Source organism: Gadus macrocephalus, chromosome 19 (genome assembly GCF_031168955.1).
Source record: "Gadus macrocephalus chromosome 19, ASM3116895v1".
Lineage (NCBI taxonomy): Eukaryota > Metazoa > Chordata > Actinopteri > Gadiformes > Gadidae > Gadus > Gadus macrocephalus.
In genome coordinates, this window is record NC_082400.1 from 6,011,496 (window position 1) to 6,026,198 (window position 14,703).

The following is a 14,703-nucleotide window of genomic DNA, read 5'->3' on the forward strand; positions in this document are numbered from 1 at the left end:
TCGGGAGGGGACATCGTCAAGATCTACAGCAAGATCGGCGGAGACCAGGGCTGGTGGAAGGGAGAGGCCAACGGCAGAGTGAGTACCACCTCCAAAAGATCATACCTTAAAAAGTTGTTACTTAAGAATTATTCTGAGTACAACCTTAAACAGTATTCAGTCTTTGAAACTTGAGTATTTTTCTGAAAACAATAATCTTAGAATCAAAACTTTCTTCTTAGGCTTCCAAGGAAAACTAAACGATTTTCTTTGAATAACATTCCTAAATTTAGTTTTCCTAAGTACAGTACAACCTGCAAACAGTTTTTAGATGTGCAAGGAGAACAGCTATATTGAACTATTTTCTTATTAGCACTTCCATCAAACAGTCCCCCCCCCCCCCCCACCGAGAATAACCGTCTCCCTATAAAATGAAGAATTTGTTATGCAAGTAGAACCATATCTGTTGTGTGATCACTGCCTGTATGATAAGTGGTAAGGCAATCAACATTGTTTTAATTACTTGTTTCACATGCATAGAAAGGCACTTGATAAGGATCGAGTTGAGAGCTCAATCTCACATTTATGGAAAGCTGATAAACAACCTCAAACGCTGATCTCCTCCAGATTGGCTGGGTTAAATGAATTTAATCAGACTATTTAGAAGGAAAAAGCAAGTCATTTTCTGGCATGTGTACTTCAACACAATCCAACCGGAAATACAACCCAAAAGAACATTGACTGACACATTGAGTTTAAATATCAAACAGCTGGAAACCATGGAGCACTTAATCCGGATTGAGACAAACTTGCTTGAGCAATCAACCGCTTTATGAGCGTTCTGTCAAAGCAGAAGGGACATTAAACATCACTGGCACCGTCCAACGCTTAGGAGTGAAGCTGAGAGACCTCGATCTAACTTGCAATTTATCCCAAAATACTCCTGGTCTGTGTTTCCGGTGCAACCAGCCAAAGTATCTTGGAGAACATGGGAGGAAAGCGGCCAATGCCCTGTGCACTCTGGAACTCATTTAAAGGGAGGGACCGGAATGTGTTGGAACATTCGATGGAGGATGCTGACACAGTCTGGATTTAGCTCCTTGGAGGAAGCGTAGAGCTCTGGAAATAGAAATGTAGGAGGACTGTGGCCTGCTGTTGGAAAGTGTGCGGAGGAGTGTGAGAACTCTGAGGGAAGGGAGGCAAGCGGCATTCTGGTTCTTCTAAGGGGAGGAGGAGGAGGAGGAGGAGGAAAGTACAGATTTAGAGTTTTTCTGTGGCATAGAGTCAAAACTTTTAAAGTCGAGGGTGGAAAGGCCAGAACACAGGCCCTAGAGGAGCTCGGCTAGGGTGTGGGTTGCTGATCAGTTCCTGATAAACACAAGTGGGGAAACCTTATCATTTATGTTCTACGCCATTATTTATATTACAGGCAAGCTGGGAGGGCCTGACCCCCAGACTTTAATCAGGTCTAATATATTCAAGACAAAATGGTCCTGCAATCAGGCTGGATATTTCCCAGCTGGTTGTACTGCGCAGTAATGTTTCTGCTCCGTCTGCCCTTTCAGATCGGATGGTTCCCCTCCACCTATGTGGATGAAGAGGCTGTGCAGTAGGACCCAAATGCTGTCAACTCCCCCCCCCCCCCCCTTCCCTCCGTTGGACCCCCACCTCGTTAGACAGGCCAAGGAGGTCCGCCCAGGAAACTCAACTCAATGGATAAAAAAAGAGAAAAGGCAACTTTTTTTTGCTGGATACTCCTTTAAATGCAGTGAGCGTTTCTACCAAATTGTTTTGTGAGTCGGCTTCGCTTTTTTTCAATTTTTGTATTTTTTTTGTTATAATGTCACTTCTGTGCACAGAGGGAGGGCGGGACCACCGTCTGCCGTCCTCTGTGTCGCGCCGTGGCTTTATGGAACGCTATTGAACATAATATAGAGCTGCAGGGTTCTTTTACGTTGACAAAGGCTGCCCCTCGTTGCAGGTCTATGCTTGGAGAATTAAATGTACAGTATAGATAATTTATTGAATAGAGATGCCAATGATTATTGTGCTGAAGTATAACAAAAAATACTGATATTAGTAACGGCAGATAATCGGATTGCAGAAAAAATAAGAAAAAAAGAGGGTTTCTCGGTTGTCATGGAGGACGATTTTGCCTTAGTTGTCATGGCGATGCCTTGGGGGGGTAAATCCGATGGATAGACAAAAAAAATACTTATTTCTTGCAAGTACACACACACACACACACACACACACACACACACACACACACACACACACACACACACACACACACACACACACACACACACACACACACACACACACACACACACACTTACAACCACATCCTGACCAATGTACAGTACAGTGCCTTTGAAGAATGGTCATTGTTCTCAGAAACTCAACATCAACTAACCAAGAACCCACTAACTTGTCACTTCCTCCTCTTCCCCTATAAAGTCACTCCGACCCCAATAAGACTACTGTAAAACATCTGGAATAAGGGGCGAGTCACTTATCAACCAATGTCAGCTTCACTTCCAAGGGAAAAAAACCCTGGAAAACAAGATAGAAGATCTTGTCGGAGTACTAAATGTAACTGGAGTGGACAACCATAGACAGAGAACGGTTGCTGAGATTAAAACATGGAGGGACGGTGTTATGAGTCTAAACAACAACGGTATGTGGTTCACATCGGGCCTGGTGTTGGTTTTCATCTGGACTGGAGCAGTTTTCACCGACTTATAACTCATACCATGCCACTCTTTCAAATGTAGATGCTCTTGTTTTTCAGTTTTTGCTTTGCACAGAATCTAAATGTGTTTGTTGATTATACAAAAGAAAAAAAAGAAGGGTACAAAAATACTGGACTGTCTCAAACTCTCTCAAGCCAAATTCAATTTTTTTTTGTTGTCTGCATGGAATTCTGTCTTTCTAGTTTGTTCCTTTAATTACAGACCATCAGAGCTGCTGGTGGTGGTGGTGGTGGTGGTGGGATGACATTAATCATGTTCCTTGTGTGATTGAGTTTTTTTTGGCACCTTGTGGACTGGTGGAAACCAGTGTTATTTAAACATGAAGTTACAACACTGTCTGTGAACTAGTTAACTGCCCAGGAGGCAGAAGTACCCACTTTGGTTTGGTGGATATTCAGCAGTAAACATCTTTGTGTATCCGTTTATTTTTTTCTCCAGTATTTTTCAAAGTGCCGTCAAAGTTTCCGTCTCGGCCTGTTCTGATGTCGGGGTACTTCTCCCACTTCTCTGTTAAGTAGTACACAGACCGTGGTTTCTGATGTCATTTTCAAAGCTTGTTTACAGGTTTTCTTGTTGTTGGGAAATGTAGTAAAACATGACATGAAACAGTACATCGAATAATACATGTCCAGTTAGAGATATTGGTCAAACCAACTGCTAAAAGGATTAATTTATTGAATTCAAACGTATTCTTAATCTTAAAACGACTGTATGTTGTTGAAGTTGAACAGTCCTATAAGGGTCAGACTGTCGCTGTTCATGGGGAGGAAATATAAATGCAGCATTTTCTAATGAAACCTTTCAACTAAAAAAGTAATCATGTTAATGTATAAAATGTAGTGTTCACAGAGTCAAAGTGAAGTCACAACTTTTTAAAAGGCAATTGTTCAAAATTCCCATACAATGTTCATTTGAAGATGCTCCTCGAGAGCTCAAAAGTCTATTACAGACGAAAAATGTACTAACCCTTCTCATCCCCCCCACTACGCCACATAACAGCCAGTGGAGCAAGCAAAACCATAACCTGAAAACCATTACACTGACTGTTCACCAAGACTGATGGACCTGAAGAAGGCGATGGTCGTGATGATATACTAAGCCTCTTGGACTGTCTTATAATCTTATGTTCCAAATGCCAACTGCCCCTCGATCACGAGTCATACCACCTTGTCTTGTTTCAGAGAAAGCTTTGAGAGCTTTGGACGGTGGAACACTGTAGTAGGCCTCCATGTAATCTCAGAGAGACGGGGGGGGGGGGGGGGTTGTCTCTGTTTGTGTCGTGGATGGAGAACAAGGAGACCATCGCATGTGGCCGTTGATATTTCAACTCCCGTCAGTACATCCTCATGAAAACGTGGAAAAAAAGATAACTTAATTGTGTAAATTTTTTTGAATGGTTGAGTATTTCAAAAATGACGTCTATGATGAAATAAATATTTCTGTTTTTTGTCTATATATGGGATTTAATGTTTTTTTGCTCGAAGCCTGTTTGTGTGTCAAATGACGAACTACGAATCAAAAAAAGACACACATTTTCAATTATGAATATTCATATTTAATACACACACATAACTAGGCACTTTCTGTGTAGCGTTGGCTCAAAAAGGCATGGTGATCCAAAGATAATTATTAAGTGTGTAGTTTAATTAGTTCACTAATATGGATAATAACGAAAACTATTTATATATATTTCATATGCATATGGGATTTCACAGTGTTGAAACATGTAGAAAAAAAGCACATTTTATTTCTAATAAATGCTTGCTCCATTATTTTTAATGTAAAAACTTTAAATTAGTAATACACGTGTAAATACACAGTTCCTCTTGGGGAACCAGGGCAGCATAAGTGCCCTAATCATACCACATCTCCGTACTTGGCGGAATAGCTGAAAGTTGTGCTTCCAGGGCTGGTGGTGGATTGGGGGGAAGTGAACTCGCTGTCCCCAATAAAGTAAGGCTCTGGCCTGGATACATGGCTGTAACTGCCCCCCCGGTACTGGCTGGTGCTTCTGTTGGTGAAACGACTGGTAGGTCGGCTCTCTGGGGCGGGAGCATCCTCCCTTTGAGAACAAAACAACAGTGGATCAGAACAGATCCAAGAGCCAAATTACTATTTCTGTAATGATCTACAGGGAAAACCAAAATAACTAACATGGACGGAAAATGTCTCATGTCGAGACCGGTTTCACGGCTACCCGCTAACATGTATTATGGATTACCAGCCTCATTATACAAACATTGAGATGATCCTCAAGTGACGTGCATTGCTTTCAGATGTCCCATCCTTAAGGAGCAGGTAAAGAGGAGGCATCTGGCTCTAGGAGGCCTGCCGGTAGACAGCAGAGTCGGACACCCCAACCACTCATTCACTATCTTGCCCCCTAATCATAGAAAGCAATTTGCCCCGGGGTTAATGTTGATATCAGTATTTTAAATCTGCATGTGGCTGCTGAATCTGGTGGTAAATGTTAACTGTTGGAAGCTATTTGCCTCTCCATTTCTCATCCCAATGAAGAAGACTTCCACTGATTAAGAAAGTGGGAGTCTCCCTAATCTGATTTGGAGATTGATGTTGGACAGCAGGGAGACAGCAGCTCCTTTATAAATCTTCATATCCATCCCGTTGGCTTCCAATGAGGATGATTTTTACTGTCTCGTCTGCTGTTTATTATTAAGAAGAGCAGCTTGGTTCTGCAAGCTGTTCTTAATAACACACTCCATCTACATATGTCAACAGTATTATCAGCATTCTAGCCTTGGCTGTCAATGCGTGTTTTTCTGAATGCAACTTCTGCACACAACAGGCTGCTAGGCTTCTGCCAAAAACGCTCTTCAAATCTGGCGCCTTGCAGTTTATCATGTTTGTCAACTTTAACACCTGCTTGCTATTCACATCATTTGCAAGAAATGACAATGAATTATCTCTGAAGGTGGGAAAAATGGCCAGTAGGCCTTTTATTCTCAGAACCCTGTGAAGTGTTGTTTGTGGATTGTGTTTCAACACGCCAGATGGAGCATCTCATAACCAGAATGAGCCCGATCCTTGGAAAAGATAGAAAGAAGAAGAAAATAATAGTGCAGTGCCTCCATCCATATGGTCTGGGAATAAGGTATTAGACATCTGCTATATAATTTAGTTGCTCCACAAATCCATTCAGTGTAAGTTATTTCAGAAATTATTACTGGTGGCAATTTGGTATGATTGGATGCTGATTAACTGTAATCATTGTTAAAAGAAAATCGCACACAATTTGGATGAATCACTGTAATCATTGTTAAAAGAGATCACACACAATTTTGATTAGTTTGATTTCTCTCAAGTTGTGTCAGAAGATAAATACTACTGCTGCACCTTCAACTTTCTTCCTCCTAGAAGATCTTTTCCAGTTGATTTCTAAATGCGGCTCTCCCAACTCCTCATACTAGTTTTAATTTCTCCAACCTTTCAGTCCTCCCATACCTGGATCACCGTTTATTACTTTCTACACTCTGGTTTCAGAACAAACAGGTAGAGTTCTACCAACTCTGGACCTCACTGGAGTATAACTTTCAATGATAAACTAATAGTTCTGTTTGTTAATACAGTTATTATGGTTTGGTGTGGATCCAGTATCATTTGGTTTGAACAGTATTTACTCCAGCGGGGTGAAATTGTGTTCCTTTTCCGATAAACCAACTCAAACACAAAAACATTACAGTTGAAAATGTCAATAATGATCAGGCCTATATAAGCATTAACAGAGGGGTCACATTTCTGAGGATTCTTTTACGAAATGCGTTTAGGAAAAATCCTCTAAAGCACTGCAACATGAAAATCAATTTTCCCTTCATTAAACATTAAGGACATATTTCAGTGGCTCTGTAGGGGTTTTGCTACGATATGAAACACAGTATCTGTGAAATAACACATTTTAGTTGGCGTATAGTTATGTATTTATTGCTCATGGAAAGACAGGCGAGTGTGTTGACAGCTTTGGGCCTATAAAGAAATGTAGGTCTAACTGATTTATTAATTTTTATGCTGTAGGAATTCTTATGCTTTTTGGCTGTAAAAAAATCTTTTTGCAGTAATAAATCATTTATACTTTTCAGTCTTTGTTTGAACACTGAGTGCTCGCTTATGATGTTGGAAACACCATAGAAGTGCTTACCACAAGAGAGTGATCGGCCTGCTATACAGACGGCTTTCTATTATAACCCTTTTTTCCATTATAAGTTAATTGCTGTAGGCCTACTGTGCGTGTGTAATATGTTTTTTACATGCGTGTGCCATATTACTATGTAAATGTATAAAAACTATGTAAATGTATTATAGACATTATCGATACAATTACACAAGCTTTTTCAATTTGTTTCACTCAAGTTTTCAAAATTGCGAATATTTCTCACTCGGCACTAACTTTTCCACTGTAACCACCCCCTGTACAATTACGCCTACCTTATTTCATTGGAGAACTCCTTTTGTTTGCGGCGGCGGTCGCTGAGCTTACACAGCAGGAGCCAGAGGAGGAGTAGAAGCAGGGTGATGAGCAGGATGGAGCCCACCACAGAGCCCACAATCACCCCAGCTCGGCTCGGCGCTGAAGGACCAACTGCTTGTTACATAATCTTCACCACCATCCCACCTAACGTATTTACCGAAACCTTGCACATTATTAGGGGGAATAGGTATATCAATAGTCAGGATTAACGAGTTATGAACTTCTGAAGTAAATTAGTTGCCTATATTCTTAATAGGCAATTCTTAATAATTTGAGCAACTTTTTGACGATTACTGAAGTCACTTTCAGCAAAGAAATCTGAAGGCCTACTTTTCTAGTTGACTTTCCAGTACTTCGTACGTCACCAGGCTTTCTCATTGGTCGACAACCCCACCGGGCCTTCACATTGGTCGAGCTCAAATTCCCCTTGTAGCTCGAGCGAGCTCATTAGCTTAAAAGTTTGCGGGGCAGGAAACGTTTTCCTCAGACAGCAAGCAGCGACGTTTTCGGTAAAATATACAATTTAAGGGACATGAATAAGAAAGAAGAAATAACATAGCTAATGTCTATCCAATATTAACTGACTATATTCTAATCGTTTAAACATGTTCATAGTTTGTGTTTAATCGTGTATCAAGCTGATTTATTATGTCGGAGAGTACTTCGTAGCATGTGTGTGTGAGCGCGTGCGCATACGTTTTTCGTCCGCCAGGTGGATGGTGCACTGCTCCTCCCCCACGTCGTTGGAGGCCGTGCAGCGGTAGAGCCCCGCCAGGCTCAGCGAATAGTTTCGGATCAACAGCTGTCCGGTCACACCGTCTGAAGATAAGGTAACGCAAGCAGGCAACACAGACACGCAACAACAACGCGCGCACACACACACACACACACACACACACACACACACACACACACACACACACACACACACACACACACACACACACACACACACACACACACACACACACACACACACACACACACACACACACACACACACACACACACACACACACACACACACACACACAGAGAGAGAGAGAGGCAGAGAGAGAGAGAGAGAGGCAAACACAGACGAAATATAACTTAATCACCACCACAGATAATAGCCTGAACTTTCTTTGAATATACCTAGGCCTTGTTGCGGTATCAAACCAGCAGAGGTCAGACTTACTCTGTGTCAGTGTTTGCGGGAACGGGCTTCCCCGCCCTCTCGTCCACGTGTATTTTAATGGCGCGGATCCCTTCGAGGACTTGCATTGCAATGAGAGCGACTCTGCCAGAGAATTGGTTACCTCTTTCCAACACTTTGGCACGGAGGGCTTTTCTGTAATGAAATTTCAATTAGAAGTCAATTCCCCTGCTGATTCCATTTCCACGGATGCACACGGATGCACAAGTTTTTTTGAATGCTCTTAAAATAATACAATTGCAGATGCTGATTCCGTTTGACCTCAATTTACAGGTAGGCCTATCCTAAAAAATCAACCAGACACCTTCAGTTGGAACGCTGTAGCCATGATTTAAATGTTAATAAACGACTCAAGGGAACTGCATAGATCAATTGTTTGTTATAGGCCTATCCATGTGTCAAGCTGACCTCATTAAAAATGGAAATATTTAGGCTAGGGCATATTAATTTGCATCCTTAATTGGTAATAATTAATAAAAATGTGAACAGAAAGCCTACATTTAATTGCACTAGTTTGGAGGTTTTCCAGAAAGAAATAATGAATCACTGCTAATACACAAAATAAGCAACCTAGCCCTACCCACTTCATCATACTATGAACCTTTTGGATGGTTACCACAAAGTACAGCCTCCTCGGACGCATGCAAAATATTTCAAAGATTTACATGTTTCCCTGCCGAATGTACGCTAGCCGATCCCCTGTCGAGTCTTACCCATGACGACCAGTGTCACCTTGCGCATGTCCACCCCAGGTGACTTCTTGACTTTACACTGGTAGGTGGAGCTGTGCGGGGGGGAGAGCACCGCGATGGAGAGTGAAGCTTCCCCCTTAGAGGGGTCGGTCGCGGTGAAGTCGATGCCTTCTGTGGATGTATGGATGTATTTCTTTCCATTGCTGTAGGACAGCAGCTAAAATAATGGGGGGAAGTAGATTAAGAGATACACTTACTGGTGGATGGGTTGAATAGGTAGTATATTGGGAAACTCGATGAACATGACAGATGTTTAAAAAGATATAGGCTACTGTAGGAATTCATAGACATTTTGTCATCCTACATACTTTCCAACCGATGGTACATTTTGAAATGCAGAATGTTATTCCTGTAAACTTTTCACTTTTATATTCTGTCTGATTCCGTAACTAACACAGGGCGACTATCGCATAGTCTCTGCTATGAAACGTCTTGTCAAAGACGCTCCTCAGAAAAATAACGACGTGTTACTTGAAGTACATTTTTTTAACATTAATTCAAGTTTAATAGAAGCCTCCACATAATCAAACTAAATATAAATATGAAATTATAGTTCCTTCCACCCTATACAAAATGTAAAGCTAATCACGTCCTCTATGATCATGCATGCAGTGTATTTTAATGGCAGGGGCTTCAACCCCAAGCCGAATTGTACTCGATTTCCTCAAGGTCCGAACCTGTACTCTTCTGCGATGTCTTATTGTCTTCTCATCTCCTCATTGTATTACATAGCGCTTTTCAAGGTACCTAAAGCGCATCAGCATTTGTTACTGTTAAATGGTAGTGACTGATTAGCACATTAGTGACAGAATCAACATGCAATGGTAGAACATTTAGTAGCTTAACATTGTATTAAGTGTTAAGCTAATAAAGTCGATACAAGCCATTTATAGTGCCCCACAATCTAGTGGAGCAAAAATACTATAAGCAAGAGTACGGAGAACCTCATAGAATCAGAATAGCAAGCCTTTTGATGCTTAGTGGTAGGGCAGTAACATTAGATGGCATATCCCAGTTCTTTCTAAATGACACAACAAGGTCTTAATTCCTACCATTTGGTCTTTCATGGTGGTATCGGGGCTGACCAGGGACCACTCTATGTCCAGGTCTCCGCGGTCGGAGGCGCCCCATTCGTAGGTACATCCTAGAGTCACGCGGTCGCCCACGGCCCTCCTTATGGTCTGGGGGCCCTCTGAGGTCAGCGACAGAGCCCTGCATAAACCTGCACATTCATAGAGACGCATTACACCATGGGGGAGGTATCTTTTAAGCCCTAGTAGGAACCATTGAATAATTTGTGCTGGGCAAGGATGGTGTAGCGGTTAGGCTGTTTGACTACCAGGCTAAATGGTTCAAACGGAAATGTCCGCAGCTAATCTGTAGGTATCCTTGAGCAAAATGCTCGAACACCCTGCTCCTTAATGATACAGTAAAATATTTTCTCATGACCATGTCAAAAAGTGACATGCAGCTGAGCAATTTCTCTAGGTATAATGAGACTAATCAAATGTCTATTTTTGTCATTTATATGTTGGTATCACAGCTATTTCACATGGAATTGCGTATTTTTCAGCCTATTCTTTGTTATTTGCTTTTTAACCATATCTGAAAACCACCTGAAGTTTTTTAGAAGCCTTGAGGCTACCTGCAATACATTTAGAAAAACAAGATGCCTCACAGACACCATCAAACATGGATTACAATGAGACAAGGGTGTATATTGTTTCACTACTTGGCCGAAATAGTGCAGTTTATTCAAAAAAGTGATATTTCTTATTTTTGTGCAGTTATGTTCTTAAAGTGTTTAATTCACCGAGGCGCTGGTAAAAGTTTTGTTGACACTTTTTTGTTTACCTTGAACAAATACGACAAACAAATATCAAGACCCTATCCTCGATCACATCGCAATTTGACAAAATCCTCAAAGAAATGTAAGCTTGCCCATCCACACAGACTGGTGTTTTCAGTTGTCAGTGGTGGCCATCTGTAAACAAGCTCATTAAAGTATAAATTATCACACCAACCTATTTTTGACAATAATTAGCTCTGAAACATTGCCCTGAATCAAGCACCAGGCGTAGGTGTGAAAGGGACCTGTTGTTGCTATGAACCTAGCATGGTTCATGTAGCTTGGTTACCTTCCCTCTGATGAAGGGAAGCTTAGCAGAGTGGCTTGGAGGTTGAAATTCTGTGGTTTCATTGGTGCGGATGTTTGAGTTCAGAGGGAACAGCTAAATAGGTGCGCACACACTGTTATCCAAGAGTTCCCCTCGATCGAGCATTAGGCATGTTAAAGTACATGACAAAATGTTTTTGTTTTTTCAAAGGCAACCAATGTGATGACCATTGTCACTGAGACGATTTCATCCGTCTAGTCAGTACACAGTGATCATAAATTGGGCTCATAGTCTATCTTTCGCTACACTAGAGGGTCGGCATCCCTCTTGGGAGCCAGCTCAGTGCCTTATCTGATTGGACGAGCATGTGCGCCATAGCAACACAAAAGGCGAGTTCCTACCTAGCAGTACAGAGCTTCAGTTTGGCTTGGGTAGAATGGAAAAGGCGTTCTGTTGCCTGCAGATTGTCAAGCTGTGGGGTGGGTGGGTGGGTGGGTGTGCGTGTTTGTGTGTCTCTCACCTGTGCTAAGAAAGGCTGTGTATATCACGCGGAACAGATATATTCCACTGTAACTGAAACAGGACAGAAAATGTACATTGGAGAACACTGTATCCAGAGGGTAGAGGTCATACAGAGTATGAACTATTAAGTAATATAATGTATAGATATATATTTATATGTACTTAAATTACTATGCTGCCCCATGCCATTTCACGCTTTCAACACCTTGCAATTTGCCCTAATTTTGCTTTACTTTTGATGTGCAAATGATGATTTTAATTCTGAATCATAGCGTCACAGAGATGGCGATAAGGAAATAATAAACACTTGTGTTCAGTCTTACTTTACAAATACAGCATGGTTAACACAGTAATTTCAACATGCAATTGCTTGATTACTATTCTTAAAACAGTGTAAAGGCTTTTTGTTTAGTTACCTCGATGGAAGTCTAGCCATTGGGCGCGTATGACCGACGTTCATTGTAGTCGGTAGTCTTTCCGCTTCAAACTGAGAGTCTGGCACCAACTCCCCCATCATTAGCATAACGCCGTGCCATTGGCAGAGAGCCACACCTGTTTTTCTTGTTGGGTTTGGTGTCACCTTGCAGTATTGTTTAGTGCTTTAACACAGCATGAATAATACTGATTATGTTGTTCTCACCATCTCTACTGGTAAATGAAAATACAAAATTACACACATAGTACAGTAATACAATTATACATATCAGATAATAATAATAAACTACAAAAAGATGATTAGAATAAAACGTATACAATTTATTGTTAATTTATAGTATTTAATGTAAATACATAATCAGTACAAAAATACGGTTGTAAGAAACACAAACTACTATTTTCTTAAATACAAAAAAAACCATTATACTTGAATAAGGATTTTAACACGTTTCTTGTTGAGGAGGACTATGATGGTTGGCAGCATAAATAATTATTCTGCCAACCATCAAACAACAAAAACCAAATTAAATAAAACTCAATAATGAAGCAAAGTGTGTGTGTGTGTTATTGAGTTATTCACTTAAATTGTGCAAAAAATAACTAACCAACGAGTTTAAACCGAATGAAATAAAAGGAAATAAAGGAAGTGCAAGGGTATGTATTGATACAGTATATGTAATCAGACACCGATCTGAACACCTTCAACATGTAACGAGTGTCAGGTTTCCCCATGTCCCCAGACCAGGAAACCAGGAACCAGTTATTCAGGAGGCAATACCCGGGGAGAGTGGCGTGCTGCACACACATTTAAAGCATTAGGCTGCTTTGTTAAGTGCACATGAAAATGGTTATCTTTGTTTATGCATTTGAGATGTAAATCAGCCATGGTTTGGTTCAACTCCCACCCTCTCACAGTGTTTAAACACTCATGCTCATGGACTTAGCGACTCAGGCAGTTAAAATACTGAGTGAAGAAAGTAGCTGCATTATAGGCAGTTTGTGCATTCTGAATTCTGAATGCAGAGCGACATTTGAATAATTCTAGGTGTATGGGAGGGGGTGTTTTTCAACTGATTGGAACGCAGCCTGAGCATTTACCTCTGAATCAAAATGAAATGCTTAGTTCCCAGTTGTAAGAAATGACATAGAATGAGACTGTCAACAACACACATTCAATCTTTAAGCCAGTCCATTGCAACCGGTGGGTCAAAGAAACAAAGTCCACAGTTCTATCCAAAATTCACCATTGTGCTCAAGGACATTCAGCAATTCTAACTGCTCGCTTCTCACTCTGTCTCTGAGTCTGTGAGCATTTGCAGTTGTGTTCAAACACAGAATGCTTATCCAGCATTCAAATCTGTTAACAAAACACCCCCTCCTTTTTACACTCGCAACAACATTGAAATGTTGCTCTGCATTCAGAATTCAGACTAATCAGACTGCCAATAAATGAGCACACAGAGTGGTGAGGAGACACAGAACCCCAGCATGTGGTTTTCTTTATTTTTGGGCACTATTACATGACGGTTTCTATGCACTTACTTAACAAAAGTACTGCAATGGGAGCTGCAAAACACTTGTTTTGAATTTAATGGATGTCTATTGATCGCTAGCTGCCCAATGTCTGAACTTGTCTACACACGAGAAGGGGTGAGATGTAAAAAGAGCATGTGGGGGTCCAACCTGAGGTCTCAACAAACCAATCAAATCATTGCATTCATAACCTTGCTCTATTCCATTCTATGGATCTGTTCTCTTGTATTGTGTGGTTCTCTCCCATTCTTAGCATTTTCTTGTAGTCATGGTGATAATCTAAGAATGTGTGTGTATATATATGTGTGTGGGTGTGTGTGTGCCACTGTGCCCACCCTTGAGTACTACTACAATTTCATAACGGCTGTATTCACAGCTGTGTGAACTCAACTCCGACGTGAACCCAAAATGGCCACCCTTTGTTTCCAATCAAACGTATCCTTTTAACTCCACTGGGGCTCAAAAAGCCCGGCTTCGTCACTGCAGAGTTACACTGCCGAACTTAAAACCCAAAGTGTTTATTTTTTGGCTCCAGTTTTGAATCTGCCCCAAATCACGGTCATCATAGAGCAGGGCGCACGGTTGCACCCGGTCGGGCATTTACAGATCAACTCTTGCTCTCTCCTCGTCACTCCCCTCCTCTCTTCTCTGCGCCTCGCTTTGTTTCTCCCTTTCTCTGCTCTCCCCCCCTCTTTTCTCCCTTCTTCTCCCCTCTTCTGCTTTTCTCCTCATCTCTTCCCTTCTCTTTTTCCCTCCTCCCCCGGCACTCCTGTACTCCCCTTTCTCATTTCTTCCCTTCTCTCTTCTCCTTTTAACTTTTTGTCTCTCTTCACCCCTCCCCTCCTCTCTCCCCTCCTCATCTCTCTCTTCCTGTCGTGGTCTGGCTGTCAACTCCATCACTGTGTCGCCTGCATTGTTCTGTAAATGC

The 14,703-nt window shown here is 41.4% G+C and overlaps 2 protein-coding genes and 1 long non-coding RNA gene across 3 annotated transcripts in view; 2 read left to right on the top strand and 1 right to left on the bottom strand.

Annotated features, from left to right (window-relative positions):
* The window catches only part of LOC132447881 (guanine nucleotide exchange factor VAV2-like), a 48,340-nt gene extending 46,624 nt beyond the window's left edge, over positions 1-1,716 (top strand). The window contains 2 exon segments of the mRNA XM_060038886.1: positions 2-78; positions 1,545-1,716. Coding sequence (XP_059894869.1) covers positions 2-78; positions 1,545-1,592 — 125 coding nt within the window. The 3' untranslated portion in view covers positions 1,593-1,716.
* Positions 1,717-2,215: 499 nt separating this feature from the next.
* Positions 2,216-12,312, bottom strand: LOC132447890 (coxsackievirus and adenovirus receptor homolog). The gene is made up of 8 exons (XM_060038901.1): positions 12,224-12,312; positions 11,806-11,858; positions 10,221-10,390; positions 9,130-9,325; positions 8,399-8,551; positions 7,918-8,040; positions 7,179-7,320; positions 2,216-4,800 (listed from the first exon to the last, which is right to left on the bottom strand). The coding sequence occupies exons 1-8, from the start codon at positions 12,265-12,267 to the stop codon at positions 4,596-4,598; spliced, it is 1,086 nt and encodes a 361-aa protein (XP_059894884.1). The 5' UTR covers positions 12,268-12,312; the 3' UTR covers positions 2,216-4,595.
* LOC132447894 (uncharacterized) overlaps positions 7,314-14,703 on the top strand; it is a 42,887-nt gene continuing 35,497 nt past the window's right edge. The window contains exons 1-2 of the long non-coding RNA XR_009523252.1: positions 7,314-7,730; positions 7,934-8,051. This is a non-coding gene — a long non-coding RNA (uncharacterized LOC132447894). The remainder of the gene's footprint in view (positions 7,731-7,933; positions 8,052-14,703) is intronic.

Bases quoted from the DNA above. Each gene is read 5' to 3' on its own strand.
- LOC132447890 (XM_060038901.1), bottom strand. From the start codon at position 12,267: ATGAACGTCGGTCATACGCGCCCAATGGCTAGACTTCCATCGAG. The intron at 11,859-12,223 runs GTAACTAAACAA...GTCCTGTTTCAG, and splicing joins ATGGCTAGACTTCCATCGAG to TTACAGTGGAATATATCTGT. The intron at 4,801-7,178 runs GTAGGCGTAATT...TTGTTCTCAAAG, and splicing joins GAGTTCTCCAATGAAATAAG to GGAGGATGCTCCCGCCCCAG.